At 44.3% G+C, this 13906-nt stretch overlaps 6 protein-coding genes across 8 annotated transcripts in view; 4 read left to right on the top strand and 2 right to left on the bottom strand.

The window, feature by feature from the left end:
- The window catches only part of LOC135430824 (uncharacterized), a 2469-nt gene extending 1487 nt beyond the window's left edge, over positions 1-982 (top strand). The window contains exon 2 of the mRNA XM_064685628.1: positions 1-982. This exon is cut by the window's left edge and continues 732 nt beyond it. Within this exon, the coding sequence (XP_064541698.1) occupies positions 1-492 (492 nt within the window). The 3' untranslated portion in view covers positions 493-982.
- On the bottom strand, positions 930-3414 carry LOC135430825 (uncharacterized). The gene is made up of 4 exons (XM_064685629.1): positions 3128-3414; positions 2204-3074; positions 1861-2012; positions 930-1801 (listed from the first exon to the last, which is right to left on the bottom strand). Exons 1-4 carry the CDS (start codon positions 3202-3204, stop codon positions 1183-1185), a joined length of 1719 nt encoding a protein of 572 aa, XP_064541699.1. The 5' UTR covers positions 3205-3414; the 3' UTR covers positions 930-1182.
- Positions 3415-3545: 131 nt separating this feature from the next.
- Positions 3546-5725, top strand: Dpm2 (Dolichyl-phosphate mannosyltransferase subunit 2). The gene is made up of 2 exons (XM_064685642.1): positions 3546-4232; positions 5576-5725. Exons 1-2 carry the CDS (start codon positions 4124-4126, stop codon positions 5716-5718), a joined length of 252 nt encoding a protein of 83 aa, XP_064541712.1. The 5' UTR covers positions 3546-4123; the 3' UTR covers positions 5719-5725.
- A 103-nt stretch (positions 5726-5828) lies between these two features.
- On the top strand, positions 5829-7354 carry LOC135430826 (uncharacterized). Its single transcript, XM_064685630.1, has one exon. The coding sequence runs from the start codon at positions 5882-5884 to the stop codon at positions 6941-6943; it is 1062 nt and encodes a 353-aa protein (XP_064541700.1). The 5' UTR covers positions 5829-5881; the 3' UTR covers positions 6944-7354.
- On the bottom strand, positions 7355-13647 carry Strip (striatin interacting protein). Its single transcript, XM_064685626.1, has 4 exons — positions 13463-13647; positions 9620-10521; positions 7785-9562; positions 7355-7721 (listed from the first exon to the last, which is right to left on the bottom strand). The coding sequence occupies exons 1-3, from the start codon at positions 13598-13600 to the stop codon at positions 7786-7788; spliced, it is 2817 nt and encodes a 938-aa protein (XP_064541696.1). The 5' UTR covers positions 13601-13647; the 3' UTR covers positions 7355-7721; position 7785.
- On the top strand, positions 10866-13444 carry Gtpx (Glutathione peroxidase homolog with thioredoxin peroxidase activity). Of its 3 annotated transcripts, XM_064685633.1 has the most exons (4): positions 10912-11001; positions 12223-12467; positions 12658-12978; positions 13039-13444. In XM_064685633.1, the coding sequence occupies exons 2-4, from the start codon at positions 12246-12248 to the stop codon at positions 13228-13230; spliced, it is 735 nt and encodes a 244-aa protein (XP_064541703.1). In that variant the 5' UTR covers positions 10912-11001; positions 12223-12245; the 3' UTR covers positions 13231-13444. The 3 variants fall into 3 exon arrangements, with proteins under 3 accessions (XP_064541705.1, XP_064541703.1, XP_064541704.1); XM_064685635.1 differs by lacking the exon at positions 12223-12467 and having other exon boundaries at positions 10866-11001; XM_064685634.1 differs by lacking the exons at positions 10912-11001; positions 12223-12467 and adding an exon at positions 11211-11332.
- Positions 13648-13906: the final 259 nt, after the last annotated feature.

Below are 13906 nucleotides of genomic sequence, written 5' to 3'. Positions count from 1 at the left end.
CCCAATGACCTGGCCCATTTGGTGGGCGATGCCGTCGATTGCCCCAGCTGCCAGAGCCTGCTGCAGCCGGTGCCGCTGGGCAGGACCTGTGCGGATGCCGGCATTCCGGAGCATTGGTGCACCTGCAGATCCTACCACATCTACAGCAGATATACGTCGGCGGATTATCTGATGGCCCAGTTGATGGTGCAGCATATTAATGCGCTTTTTGAGAAATACGGCGATGGAAAATATGCGGGTCTCTGCAAGCCCTTGACCCTGATGAACATCACCCGGGCCTCGATTGCCCGGCTTAATAATGCCGATAATCCGCGCATCTCAATACATCGGATACAGATCCAGGTCGAGCCAACAAAGTCGATTTTCGAGGCAACATTGAGCCACAATACCAGCTCCCAAAATATGGTGATATCAGGTTTTAGTCGTCTGGATGAACAAAAACCCTTTTGCTATGGAGAAAAATTGCAAGAATTTATTTGCGATTGTCGCTAGGAACAGCTGGGTGCTTGACTGGCTCGAGCCAGCCAAGATTAAGATTAAACTAAAACGGATTAATTGTCATAACCTCATTTACTTAACACTAGGATTGACCAGGTCTAAGGTGTATATATATATGTAAAATGTGTACTTACCTGAAAATTCACACAATTTTATTAGAATCTCTTAGTACGAGGCAGACAGACGTTTATATCACAGAAAGAAAAAGAAGTAGTTAATTTTAATTTCATTATACAATTTTTTAAATTCAAATTCAAACCAACCTGCGCCATATCATAAATTCGATATTTATAACAACTCGTCATCGATAGTTGCTCATCACGACTCGGTGGCGATAGTTGGTAACTTACAGATATTCATCGTCACGTGTTATCGTTGCTGATCGACAATCGTGCTGCCACTGCGTTATCGAATATTTTTAAATGCCTATATTTAAGAAAATACGCAATAAATTTATTTCTGTTGCCGGAAATGGAAAACAATACTTGTATACTTGAGTTAATAATAATAAGAAAAAAAAAACACTTGTTGAAATTGTAAACATATTAGTAGCAAATTTAAAACAGATAAATTTCCAGCTTTGATGGAATTGATATGCTTTAAATTTCAGAATTACTTATTAGAGACCCTACTTGCTATTAATATGATAAAGCTTTCGTAATTGTCATGGTAATTAGATTCACCTTATATATCACATGTATAATAGACGCCTTGACAATTGTCGCACTTGGTCCGGCGGCAGCTCTGTGAGTCGATCGGCTGCATTGCCTCGAAGTACTTGGAAACAATTGTTAAGATCTCGTCGCGATGCTCTACCAAAAATTCAAACGTAAAGTTCTCGTAATTGTTGATGCACTGCATCAAGATGCGATAGAGCACCGATTCCGTGGACAGAAATGTGTTCAATGTCCGTTCAATGCCATCGAGATACTCCTCGAGAAACTTGCGCACCAGCTGCAGGAGCAACTGCATCGACTGCTCACCAAAGTACTTGGCCAGAGCGTCGAGCACATCCAGCAAGCTGCCCACGTGGCCAATGTGCTGCACAAACTTCTCACCAAAGCATTTGCGTAACGAATCCACATTTAAATGCAGCTGTCCGTCAGAGTCCTGGCTGATGAGCGAAGCGCCCAGCGCAGCCAGCGTGGCGGCACCTTCACTCAAATGCCTGTGAATTTTGTGCATGCCCAGCAGCACCTCCTTAAAGGGTATATCGTTCAGGGTGCGCACCATATCAAACTTCTGGCCAGCACAGTCGCTGTGCAGCTTGGCCGACTCCTCAGCAATTTGCCCAAACACTTTTCTGCAAGCAAATTAAACTTAATTAGCGCAAGTGTCTGATTAGATGGAGTACAACATTACCTGGTCTGATTGCTGACGGCGTGGCGCAAAGATTGGCCATTGGTCGCCTGCCTGGCGAGGCGCAGATTGTTTATGGAGTGCGTAAAGATGACCAGACTGGCGGCTATTTGAAGCACATCGAGGCTGCTCAGCGGCTGATCATCGCTGATTTTCTGCAACAAGAGAAAAGCATGTTCAAATCGGGCCGTGAAATACTCTGGAAGCAACAGTTAAAAGAGGTGGAAAGGGAACTTCTTTCTGGTGATTAGAAAGGAAGATGTTATAACCTTGTACAAAACCCATATACCCCTTTTCACTTTGCTTACAGAGTATACGAATTGATGAGAACAAAAGCTCGACTCACCAAATACAAATCGTAGACGCCATTGGCCACACCCGTGCCGGATAGCACAATCGACGACACATTGATGCCCCTCACGGCCAGCTGAGCAGCCGCATTGACTTCGGTGCGCGCCACGCTGAGCGCCGTGCTGGCGCCTGCCGCGCCCAGGCCGACAACGCCGCCGGCCACGCCCAGCCAGCTGTTGCGCGATTCGTTGTCGAGCAGCGATATGGACTGTCCGTGTTGGCGGCGATCGTGCAGACAGCTGACGGAGCGCACGGTGCTGTAGGCAGCCGCCGTGACGCCCACAACGGTGGCAGCCAATAGAATTGTGGGCGCCACAGGCAACGCCAGAGCGGCAGCGACTGGCACGCTGGCGGCCAGGCCACCAACTGTGGCCAGAGCATCGCCAGCTTTGAGTAGTGCGCGTTTGGAAGCGGGCGTGGCATGCACCATGAGGTGCACGCCATTGTCCTCGTCGTTGGTGAGCCTGTAGATGCCCTGGCAGGGCGCTATCATTGTGCCCTTGGGCAGCGTATTGTTGTAGACATATTGCCGCCAGTTGGCATAGACCCGACCATGCTCGTCTATGAAGATCATGCAGCAGTTGTCGCTATTCTCGCTATCCTCCCGCACGCATTTGCGCGTCCGGATAACGGGATGACAGCTGTAGCTGGTGGCATGCAGCGCCAGCTCCGGATCCGTTTCACTTGAAACCAGCACGTAGATTATCGCCGAGAGTAGCATGCGATTTGTATAACTCCGCTGTCGCCAAACATTCTCAAACACTTTCTGACGTCGTCTGGCCAATGTTTTGCTCTGCTTTGCCGTATTCCCGCTGATTAGATGCTCAATCTTTTGCATTAGCACTTCGCCCTGATCTGGCGCAAGTCTGCAAGAAAATCATATTAGATGGTTTCTTATTGGATATTGCAATTTACTTACGCATCCCAGATTATTTCCGAGCGCAGTCCGCTGCTCAGTGCAAAGTCCCGTTGCACCTCATACACAGAGCGCGTCATTATTTAATTGCTTAAAACGATGCGCAATAAACGATTTTAAAATGAATTCGATCATCTGTTCGTTGTTATTCGTTTAGTTGCCTGGGCAACCAGCAGCTGACTGCAGCAGTCACAAAACTGCACAAGCATACGAAAATGTATGCAAGTGTGCGAACGTAAATAAGTGTGCCACAATATTAAAGGAGGGATTTTTAAATTTATTGTATAGTTACTATTAAAGCTGCAGCCCTGACGATACAAAGTACTTAACACAGGGCCGTTAAATCAACTATACTATTTCGATAGAACCGCAAAATTTTATCGATACTTCTGTGTTAATTGGCACAGCCCTGGCATTTTGTTTATAACTAAGTACGCGCAACTGCCGGACACAGCTATGCGAACGTGTGCACGACAATTTTACAGTTTAAATTCAATTAAAGCAAACAAACACTGACTAAAATAAAATTGAAGTGCGCCAAATGCAGCAAGCCAACTACAATTACGGGCAATTTACGTAAGAATTAACAAGAGTGCGCAGTGCGAAGACAGCACCCAAATTGAACAAACAGCGTTGTTGGCCAAAACTACCCAAAACCGCACACGCACACACGCGTACGAATACCAAGAACAAACAACCACACATATATACATATGTCTGAATGTATGAAAAAATACATATATATATAGACATATATAAGCCGCAAGTAACTAACAATTGACATTGTGGCCCACCTGTTTGTTTATGACGGCGGCTAAAACTTAAGAAAACAACGTACAATTGTTAACAAATTGCGTATGCATGTGTCACGCATTAGTTGTCGCCGTTGATAATAACAATAGAGCTTATGTACATGCATGTACATAACCCTAGGCGCACTTAAAAGGCAACCAACAAAAAACCTCGCTGGTCGCGTGTCTTATTTACATCAACTTATTTATGGCTTCAAATGCACAGCTCGGAAAAATCATTTTGTTAATCGCAATTGCCGTTTTTTTCTACTACTTCTTTTGGGTGGCAATACTGCCGTTTATGATACTCGATGAAGGTGAGTATCAAAACAAACACTTCTATGTGTGTGTGTGTGTGTGTGTTCGTGTGTGTGTGTGTGTCAATATTATTGTTAGCTTTATTAAATAATCTCGGCTTTCATTCGCCGTCCCATCCAGGCATCAGTCTCAGCTTCGCGGCTTTTGTGCGGTAATTAAAGTTCCGCAGATTAAATTCGTTTTGTGCGACAAATATACAACGGTACATATACTATATACAGATAGACCCTACCCCCTCACCCCCCCTCCTCCGCGTGTTGTTGAGTTAATGATGATGTAAGGTGTGTGTGTGTGTGTGTGTGTGTCTGGCTTTTTTATGGTTCGTTCTATTTGGCCGCAGGGGTTGCTAACATTAATTTTTTTTTAATTTTGTTTTTTTTTTACTGCCAATCAGCTAAATAGAAAGCTGCCACTTTCTAAGCTTAATAACTAATAATCATTTTCTAAGCTTTTAAAATATTGCAAACTAGAATGTGTTTTTTAAATATAATGATGTTTTGCAACACGTACAGTGCTCACTCGCTAATTGCTACGCTCAGAACTGTAGAAATTTGAAAACATTTCAGAGAGTATTCAGATTTGATAAAAAAAAATATGTATAGCATAGAAGATGAATCTATAAAGCATATATATTATATTATATATATTTATTATTATTATATTAATTAATATTGACAGTTGGGGCGATTTGTCTGCCTGTCTCTTAAGCATAATAATTTGCTATAGGCAGTGCATATATTACAGAGTGAGCCAGATCGAGCCACTATATCATATAGCTGCCATGGTAACTAAATATCGGAAATGAAATTTTTGAATGAAAACCTCCTCCAGATATCTTAAGTAAAGGCAGAAATAGCTGCCAGAGAAACAATCAACAAATGAGTTATTTTTATAAAATAAATAAAATATTAAATGAATAATAATAAAAGCTATTAATGCCAATTATTCATATAGAAATATGCCGCACAACTATATATTTTCAAGGGTGTTTCAACTTTGTCAATGATAACAGTACTTTCGGCTAATTTATTGCGTTCTGTTTTTAAACACATGCTCTAAAAATAGAATTTGACTAAAACATGAGCATAAAATTGCCCTAAAGCAAATATTATGTTAACAGTTTAGTAGATTTGTTTAGTTAAGCATGAAAATAAATGTGTTTATTAAGCAAAGATAATTTTGTTGTTGTAATTGGCACAGTTGTGCACATTAGCGAGCGACCACTGTACCTAGGTATGCCACGTGGCAGTTCGAATTAACACAGTCAATGTCAAGGTCGTTTTATCCATCTCCCTCTAACGCGCTCTCTCTCTTTTGCTCTCTCTCTCTCCCTCTCTTGTAGGTAATCCCATATTGTCGCTGTTCCCGCCGCTAAAATACGCGTTCATTGTGCCCACCGTATTTGGGGTAATCTGCCTGGGCGGCATCGCCGTATTCAGTTTCTATCACATTTGGAGCATTACGCGGCAATCGAAGCGAAATTAAAGATTGACCCCCGGCCGCTGTGAAAAACAGACGCACATGAGGCGACGTCAATAGAGGGTCGCCGTCGGTCTCTCCGGCATTATCAGAGATCAAGCGATTACAAGCAGACGCAGCTGCTGTTGCCGCTGCTGCTGCTCTGGCCGAGGCTTCAGTTGGAAGCAAGATGCCACAGTGGCTGGTCATCGGCATCTCGGGTGTCACCTGCGGCGGCAAGACGACGCTGGCGAAAAGTTTGCGCGACTATTTCAAGGGTTTGCGCAACGCCCCACTGTGGAACACACCGTATACCATTGGCGAGGTGCAGCTCATTTCGCAGGACGACTACTTTCTGCCCGTCGACGATAGACGCCATAAGCGCGTCGAGAAACTGAATGCCATCAACTTTGAGCTAATCACCTCGCTGGACACCAAGCAAATGCTGGCCGACATAGCGCACATCATCAACGGGCCCACGGAACAGATCGCTGCCTACGCCAACTTCGAGCACTACGCGCTGCAGTACCAGCAGCAGCAACAGTTGCAGCAGCAGCAGCAACAGTTGCAGCAGCAGCAGCAGCAATATAATGCGGCATATTATCAGCTGCACAATGGCAAACAATTGCCTCCGGCTGTCTATCAATATCAGCCGCAGCGACAGCCACAGCAGCAACAGTTGCAGGCGCAGCAGCAGCAACAGTTGCTGGCGCAGCCTCATCACCGGCAGCAGCAGCAGGCGGATCATCTGATGCGTCTCAATATCAATGCACAGATTGCCGCCCAGCTGCGCGATAAGAAAATCAACGTGCTGCTAATTGAGGGCTTCATGATCTTCAATCAGCCCGAGCTGCTGGCGCTCTGCAATCTCAAATATCACTTCCATTTGCCGTACGAGAAGTGCTATCAGCGTCGCATCCAGCGGACTTACGATCCGCCCGATGTTACCGGCTATTTTGAGCTGTGCGTTTGGCCCTACTACGAGAAGAACTATGCCGAGTATCGGGATTGCAAGGATATTACCTTTCTCAATGGCGAGATTAGCAAGGAGAAGATCTTCAAGTTTGTGCTGCAGCGTATTGTACACTATTTCGAGGAGCGTTGCGATGTGCCCACCGTCGCCGTCGCGGCAGCAGCTGCTGCTGCCACATCTCCGATTGCCTGTCCGCCGCACCAGAAGCGATTCGGCATGCTCTACATGGCGGCGGCCACGGGGGCGACAGCGGCGGCGACGTGTCCCATGGAACAGTAGCCAAAAGGAAACTAACCTAGATATAAAAACCATGTACATTTAAATCCTAGTTGAACCCTGGAATTATGCATCCTTCACTAATCTTAAGCTAGCTTAAAATGCGACACATTCTCTCTAGAGTCTAGAAAATAAATCTGGTTCAGGAATACATTTAGCTGTGCTAACTATATAAACTATATATATAGAAAGAAGGATAACAAAATCACATGAATGAAATTCAATATATATTAGCATTAAATATATTAGACCCTAAAAGAAATATTTAAGTCGGCGGTTTGGAAAGCGTATTAACCAAATGTAAATATTATCTGTATAAACTATAAACTATAGTTATTTTTTTTCTTGTGCGAAGCAAAACACACCGAATTAAAGTATACACTAAACGCCTGGACGAAAAGAGCCGAAACCACATTTCGTTTGCATTGCTAAATTTGTAATTTTTATTTTATTGCATGTGTTTTTTTTTTTGCTGCTGCGCTCACACGAGAGTTTTAAATGGGGAAAACGGATTGAGTGCGGTGCCTCGAACACAAACGTTGAAAATGAAAAATAAATACATTATATATATATATATATAGAATATATAGAGAAGAAGTATGCACGATTATTGAATATACAGAGTACACTATCGAACGGGTTGGATTAGCTCTGCATGCACGAATTTATTGCCAATTTGTTGAATGAGTTGGGCTGGGTTTCGATTATATCAATGTCGACTTTATATGCTTAAAAAGTATGTTAATAACTTTATGCTTAATTACGCTGCGTCCAGTTGCAGCTGCAAAAGAGGAGAGATTAGGTTAGTCCGAGAGGCTCCCTTGGAGAGTTGATTTGCACCCACCTTAGAGCGCATCCCAGTCGGTTTGACTGTTGTACACCTCCTCCTCCAGCCAGACGGCATAGTTGGCCTTAAAGTAATCGGTCAGCTCGACCTTGCGATCCCACCAGCCCGAATGGCCAAAGAATGCAAAATCTGAATGCGTGAGTATCTCATCGCTGGGAAAGCCACCTTCTACGCCGTAATCGTGAAGCTGCTGGTTCTGCTGGCCGCTGCTGTTGGTGTTGCCGCCGCTGCTTCCGTTGTTGCCATATCCATTGGAGTCGCGATCGCCGCTGCCATTGCCCGCATGCATATTGGATTGCTGTGCATTTTCGGCATTCTGGGCGGCGGTGCCGTTGTTGCCTACACCGACTCCGCCGCCGGCGCCGCATTTTTGTGTAGCCTCCGGATAGCGGCGCAGGTTGAAGCGATCGACACAGGCGCGCAGGGTACACTCCTCGGCCTGGAAGTCCCAGGGTCGCGACTCGAGATCATTGCCAAAGGCCCAGTCATCGTTCAGGCGATGCCGCACCTTCGAATAGATGGCACTCAGAGTCTTCATGTTGGATTTGCGCCACTGTCGACCCAAATATTTCGTTTGCATCTTCAACAGCTTCAGCACGTACAGCTGCATCATGGCGTGCCGCACCTTGAGCGTCTTCTTTAAGATGGGCGCCGACTTGAAGACGACCAACATCATGACGCGCGAATGCTTCCACTTGATCAGCTTGTTAAGAATGCGCAGCAGATTGATGCACGAGAAGACATTGCGCCAGGAGTACGGCTTATCGGACATCTCGCCGCCGTACACAAAGCTATCGCCGCTCAAATCCGGCTGCTCACCGATCACACAAGACGGAAAGTCCAGCAAGGGTATTGAATTCTTGGTGTTCACATATTCCGTGATGGTCTGGTTGAAGAACTTCAGCACCAAGGGGATGCAGTTGGCAAACACCAGATGCTGGGACATGAACTCGAACTGATAGACATGGTTGATCTTGAAATGCTTCAGATAGAGCAATATTATGGCCGAGACAGCCTTCACAATTATTTCCTTATGGCGGCCCATATCGACGGTCAGTTTGGTTGACTGTGTCGCGGTCAGCGGCATCTTCTTCGGCAGCACATCGGCCATTATGTTGATGCTCTCCGTCTTCGACTTGGATGTGGGCGAGGCGGCCAGCAAGACCTTCAACAGCGCTATCATATATTGCGGCAGATTGGGCAATATGGCCTGGTAGAGTATCTCGGCCGGCGTCAGCTTAATCTCGTCTTCGTGCGTTGAAATGGGATTGCGTGCAATGTCCTCCTCCTTCTTGATCTGCATGTCCGCCAGACTGACATACATGTGACGCTGCAGCGTCTTGAAGCCCTCGTGAATGGGCTGCGGCAGACCCGCCAGACTCTCGTGATCCCCAATCAGCGAGTAGCCAATAAACTTGTTGCGCGATATATCCAGAAACTGATCAATGTCCTTCTGGCGCACCTTTGGCGTCCACGGCAAACGCGCCGTTATCTGCACGGCCGGCACTGCGGCCGGAGGCTGTGTAAGACTTGGTTGATTGTTCGGATTAGCTGTTGCCGTGTTGCTGCTGCTGCTGCTGTTGTTGCCCGACGACGTGGAAGCGGAGGGATCATCAAAGGGCCGATAGTACTGGGAGAGGTCGTCTTCGCCATTGCCCGTGCCGGTGCCAGTTGATGAGTTGCCATTGTTGGCATTTGGACCGCCCTCATTGCCCGACAGCTCCATATCGATTTGCTCCGGCTCGTCCAGGAAGCGTTGTTTCATTAGCGAACGCCTAGAATCAAATGATAATAAATATCTAAGTAAATGATCAAAAATAAAAAGAACGTACTTGAAATTCCGCTTGGGATACTGATTCTCCAATATGTCCGTTGCCGTCGCTGGCGGTGAACTGGCGCGCATGCATTTGGTTACCTCCAGTGTGTCCTCGGTGATCGGTTCCAGCCCGATCTTGGCTCTGTATTCGTTCTTTAGATTCTTCAGCACTTCCATGCCGCCAAGTCCCAGCAGCGAAACCTTCCACAGCAGCAGCACAACCTTCTTCATGGGAAACTGTGGGGCAGCGCCGCTACAGAACCGGGTAATCATGCCCAGCAGCTTGACGGCGAGCAGCTCACCGTCGGGCAGCGGGCTGTTGATCTCCTGCACAAAGGACTCGGCCAGCTGCTTGTAATCCTCACTGCCCTTTTCGCGCTCATCGCGTATTGTCTCCGTTATGATATACAGCACCGAGAGAATGACCCGTATATCCGTTGAATCTACCAGCGTCACGTTGGTAATCTTGACCGCCACAATATCTGGAGAGCAAGCGGTCTCGATCTCCATGTTGAGCAAATCAATGAACGAGGAGAAGACGCCCAGCTGATAGAGTACAATGACATTGTCGCGCGTATTCTGATGCTGCTCCTCGTCCGATTGCACCTCGGCCCAGCAGCCCTGTGCCAAGTACAGAATGCAGCGTGCCGCCTGCATGCGAAAGGAGCGATCCGATACCTCCAATTGATCCACCAGTTTCATCACAATGCTGCGCTGCGAGGCGGCGTCCTGTTTCTGCCAATTTGGCGGCAGATCATATAGCTCCATTTGGTCCTCAAATGCCTTGACATTCATTTGGAATTCACTGAATTCCGTGTAACTGTAGAGCTCGGCGATTTCATTTTGATAGCTATCCACATCGGCGTAAACGAAATCCAGATCAGGCCCATCACAATTGGCATCCACGTCGTGAGTATCCTGCTCGAACGAGTTGTTTATGGATGAAAGCATCATTTAGAGGCTGTTCTGGACAAGCTGCAGCAAATATATGTATGTGTAGATGTGTATGTGTGTGTGTGTATGTTTGTGTGGAAAACTGTATCCTGGCTTGGCAGTACGGCTGCTAAGGGCACGCCCTTTAGTCAATACACTTTGCCAAAAGCGCGCATAATACTATTTATGCGTTAAACACTGCATTTCACTATAAATTTTGCAAACATAATTATTCGGCAGACTATCACAAAAAATCAAGCACAAAAGAAGAAAATTTTAAGTGTGACCAAACTATGATTGCGATTAAATACCATACACTACGATATATCGATATGCACACTGCGATAGCAATATCGATACTCGAATTGCGCCCGTTGCCTCCCACAGCAGCTATTTATTTGTGTTTTCACACAGTGCCGGCAGCAGTTTTCATTTGAGCTTCATAACAAAACGATTACGAAAGAAGTAAGAAATATTACACACATAATCAAAAAGCATAACATATATCATTTGTGGAGTGTCCGTGTCCAAAGAGCATAGCTAGTGCCCTTTTGGTTGGCTGTACTTTGTACTCTCAGTGCATATCAGCGTGAGCTTGCAGATTCTTATTGGCACAGTGACTACCAGCTGCAAGCATATACATACATATATATATATATCCATATATAGAACTACGTTTCAGAATCAGAAATTGTGCATTTGTAATTAAAAGAAAATGGCTGGCCGTTCAATAATATCCCTTCTGCTTGGTGCACTGGCCACGGCCTTGGGCTCGTACATCTACTTCACCAATCAAGTAATTACAATTTCTAACTACTGTCACGCACACAACTACAACTACAGTTCTATCGAAAAGTTTGTTTGCATGCCCAGTCAAATGTCGCGTGAGGGCTACTAATACGACGTTTAATCTAATCAACGCATTTTCCATATAGGTATTAAAAACAAAACATATCGGAATGTCAATATACAGTTATCTGCATACATGTTGACTACATGTTGACTCATACGTAATTTCAATATGACTTTGACCTTCACGACATGCAACCATTGTTGTGGCAGGGCATTTGCCGGCTGAGCTAGTTCTGAACAGTGTTGTCGGTTCCGATTTTTTCACGCCAAAATAGCTTTTTTTTTTTGTGCGGTTCCGATAGAATCGATTTTTTGAAGAATTTGAAATTATTCCGCTTTTGGAAAGTGCACGTAAACTAATTCAAGTCAAATCATAAATATGACATCTCTTGGTAGATTATCAACGCTTATCTTCCGAATTTGTTAAAACACGTCTAATATTTTTGATTATCATCATTACCTTCATTAAATTTTTGATTTTCGATTTGAACATTGACCATAATAAAGGTGATTTTATGAGTTGAGAATTTATTAAATGGCCCCTTTACGGTATTTATACTTTTAAATTGCAATAAAATATTTTCATCTAATATAAAACAATTTGAAGAAGAGTTTTTTAAAGAAGTTCCTGTTTTGGACATACAAATAACTACCTAAATTAAAATCTTAAGTGCTTTTTTCACACATTTTTAAAGTCAAATCTAGCTTCTTTTTTGAACTCCTTTGCAACTCGAACTAGCTGCTCTTTTTTTGCCGCTCGTCAACACTGGTCAACACTGATTTCCTAATGACTGATAATACAGATACGTGTGTAATCCTTATGACTATTTGCAGCCGTCTCCCGCTTGCAATTAAATATGAATTTCAGACACATTCAAAGCATAACACGGCAAACATTCAGGTGCTTCAAATTGCCAACAACAACAACAGCAACAACTCGTAATTTTGGTATAGCCAGGATTCAAATGAATCAGTGTACTCGCTATTGTGTTGTCCTTTTGCCATTGGTCGCCGTTGTCAGCAGTGTTGATTGCAGCGCGGATTTAGCAACGAAGTCCCAATACTCTACAGCAGCTGCCGTGAGTAGTCGTAGTGTGTGTTATGTAGTTGTTGCGACTAATCCTAAGACTAGCTACAAAAACTAAAACTCTGTTCGCCTTCTGTTGTTGCTTGCTGCCTTTGGTCTGACTGCATCTAAATTCGGTTTCTGCTTGTTTTCCCCTTGTGTTCAATTTCGTAATCAGTTGTAACGCCTTCTATTTGTTCCAGCTCGACATGTCTAACGGCGATTACAAGAACGCAGCGTCCATTTACGAGTTTACCGTGAAGGACACGCACGGCAACGATGTGTCGCTGGACAAGTACAAGGGTAAGGTTGTGTTGGTCGTCAACATTGCCTCCAAGTGCGGTTTGACCAAGAACAACTATCAGAAACTGACCGATCTGAAGGAGAAGTACGGTGAACGCGGCCTGACCATTCTGAATTTCCCATGCAACCAGTTTAACTCCCAAATGCCAGAGGCCGATGGCGAGGCCATGGTCTGCCATCTGCGCGACTCCAAGGCAGACATTGGCGAGCTCTTCGCCAAGGTATACAAATTGTTAATCAACTTGGAGCACATCTAATCTCTGTTCTCTTCCCCATTATAGGTCGATGTTAATGGCGATAACGCCGCACCGCTCTACAAGTATCTGAAGGCCAAGCAGACGGGCACTTTGGGCAGCGGCATCAAGTGGAATTTCACCAAGTTTTTGGTTAACAAGGAGGGCATCCCAATTAATCGCTATGCACCCACCACCGATCCCATGGACATAGCCAAGGACATTGAGAAATTATTGTAGATCTCTCTCTCTCTCTCTCTGTCTCTCTATATATATAGCTCCTAAGAAGAATTATCTAACTATCTAGCCTGCGTCATAAATTGTTTTGACTGTAGCTTATAAACTAGTCCTAGCTTCAAGTCTGGGCACATGCAGTGCATGTTCAAATTGAAATTGTATTATGGTTGCATATTTCGTAAAATTTACTTCAAATAAACGCAAATTATCTATGAAATCAAGTCTTTGCACTTACCTCCATGATGGCCATGCGCGCCTGTCGATAGAGCTTGGCCAGGATGCCGACGTTCATGATGACGCCTTCGCCCTCATTTTTGGGTTTACGCACCAGCTTGTAGTGTATCCAGACCATGTCATGTTCGTGATTCGTCATAAAATATATTTATGTATATATATAAATGTGAGCTCCTGTTAAAGGGTAATATTTTGTATTTGTGCGTTGAATAGTAGCTGAAATTTGAAATTTTGAATTACAAAATAGATAACTTGACTACTATATAATTTCTCTAAAATACAAGGCTAGAGCTACATTTTTTTTTTGTTTTTTTTTTTGGTTTTTGTTTATTTATTTAAATAATTATGTATTTTTTGGGTGCAATTAATCATTAAATTAATTAGTATTATTATTGTTTATATAAGGTTCATATATATTTATACGTATATATATAATTATATATCG

Source organism: Drosophila montana, unplaced genomic scaffold, assembly GCF_035044405.1.
Source record: "Drosophila montana isolate Dmon_TW-CO22-7 unplaced genomic scaffold, ASM3504440v1 contig_3083_1, whole genome shotgun sequence".
Lineage (NCBI taxonomy): Eukaryota > Metazoa > Arthropoda > Insecta > Diptera > Drosophilidae > Drosophila > Drosophila montana.
Note: the sequence above shows the minus strand (reverse complement) of the source record. Positions and strands in the feature narration are given on the sequence as shown.

Bases quoted from the DNA above. Each gene is read 5' to 3' on its own strand.
- LOC135430825 (XM_064685629.1), bottom strand. From the start codon at position 3,204: ATGACGCGCTCTGTGTATGAGGTGCAACGGGACTTTGCACTGAGCAGC. The intron at 3,075-3,127 runs GTAAGTAAATTG...ATTTTCTTGCAG, and splicing joins TCGGAAATAATCTGGGATGC to ACTTGCGCCAGATCAGGGCG. The intron at 2,013-2,203 runs GTGAGTCGAGCT...CTCTTGTTGCAG, and splicing joins GCGTCTACGATTTGTATTTG to AAAATCAGCGATGATCAGCC.
- Dpm2 (XM_064685642.1), top strand. From the start codon at position 4,124: ATGGCTTCAAATGCACAGCTCGGAAAAATCATTTTGTTAATCGCAATT. The intron at 4,233-5,575 runs GTGAGTATCAAA...CCTCTCTTGTAG, and splicing joins GTTTATGATACTCGATGAAG to GTAATCCCATATTGTCGCTG.
- Gtpx (XM_064685633.1), top strand. From the start codon at position 12,246: ATGAATTTCAGACACATTCAAAGCATAACACGGCAAACATTCAGGTGC. The intron at 12,468-12,657 runs GTGAGTAGTCGT...TATTTGTTCCAG, and splicing joins AATACTCTACAGCAGCTGCC to CTCGACATGTCTAACGGCGA. The intron at 12,979-13,038 runs GTATACAAATTG...TCCCCATTATAG, and splicing joins TTGGCGAGCTCTTCGCCAAG to GTCGATGTTAATGGCGATAA.
- LOC135430826 (XM_064685630.1), top strand. From the start codon at position 5,882: ATGCCACAGTGGCTGGTCATCGGCATCTCGGGTGTCACCTGCGGCGGC.
- Strip (XM_064685626.1), bottom strand. From the start codon at position 13,600: ATGACGAATCACGAACATGACATGGTCTGGATACACTACAAGCTGGTG. The intron at 10,522-13,462 runs GTAAGTGCAAAG...TCGTTCGAGCAG, and splicing joins CGCGCATGGCCATCATGGAG to GATACTCACGACGTGGATGC. The intron at 9,563-9,619 runs GTACGTTCTTTT...ATTTGATTCTAG, and splicing joins TATCCCAAGCGGAATTTCAA to GCGTTCGCTAATGAAACAAC.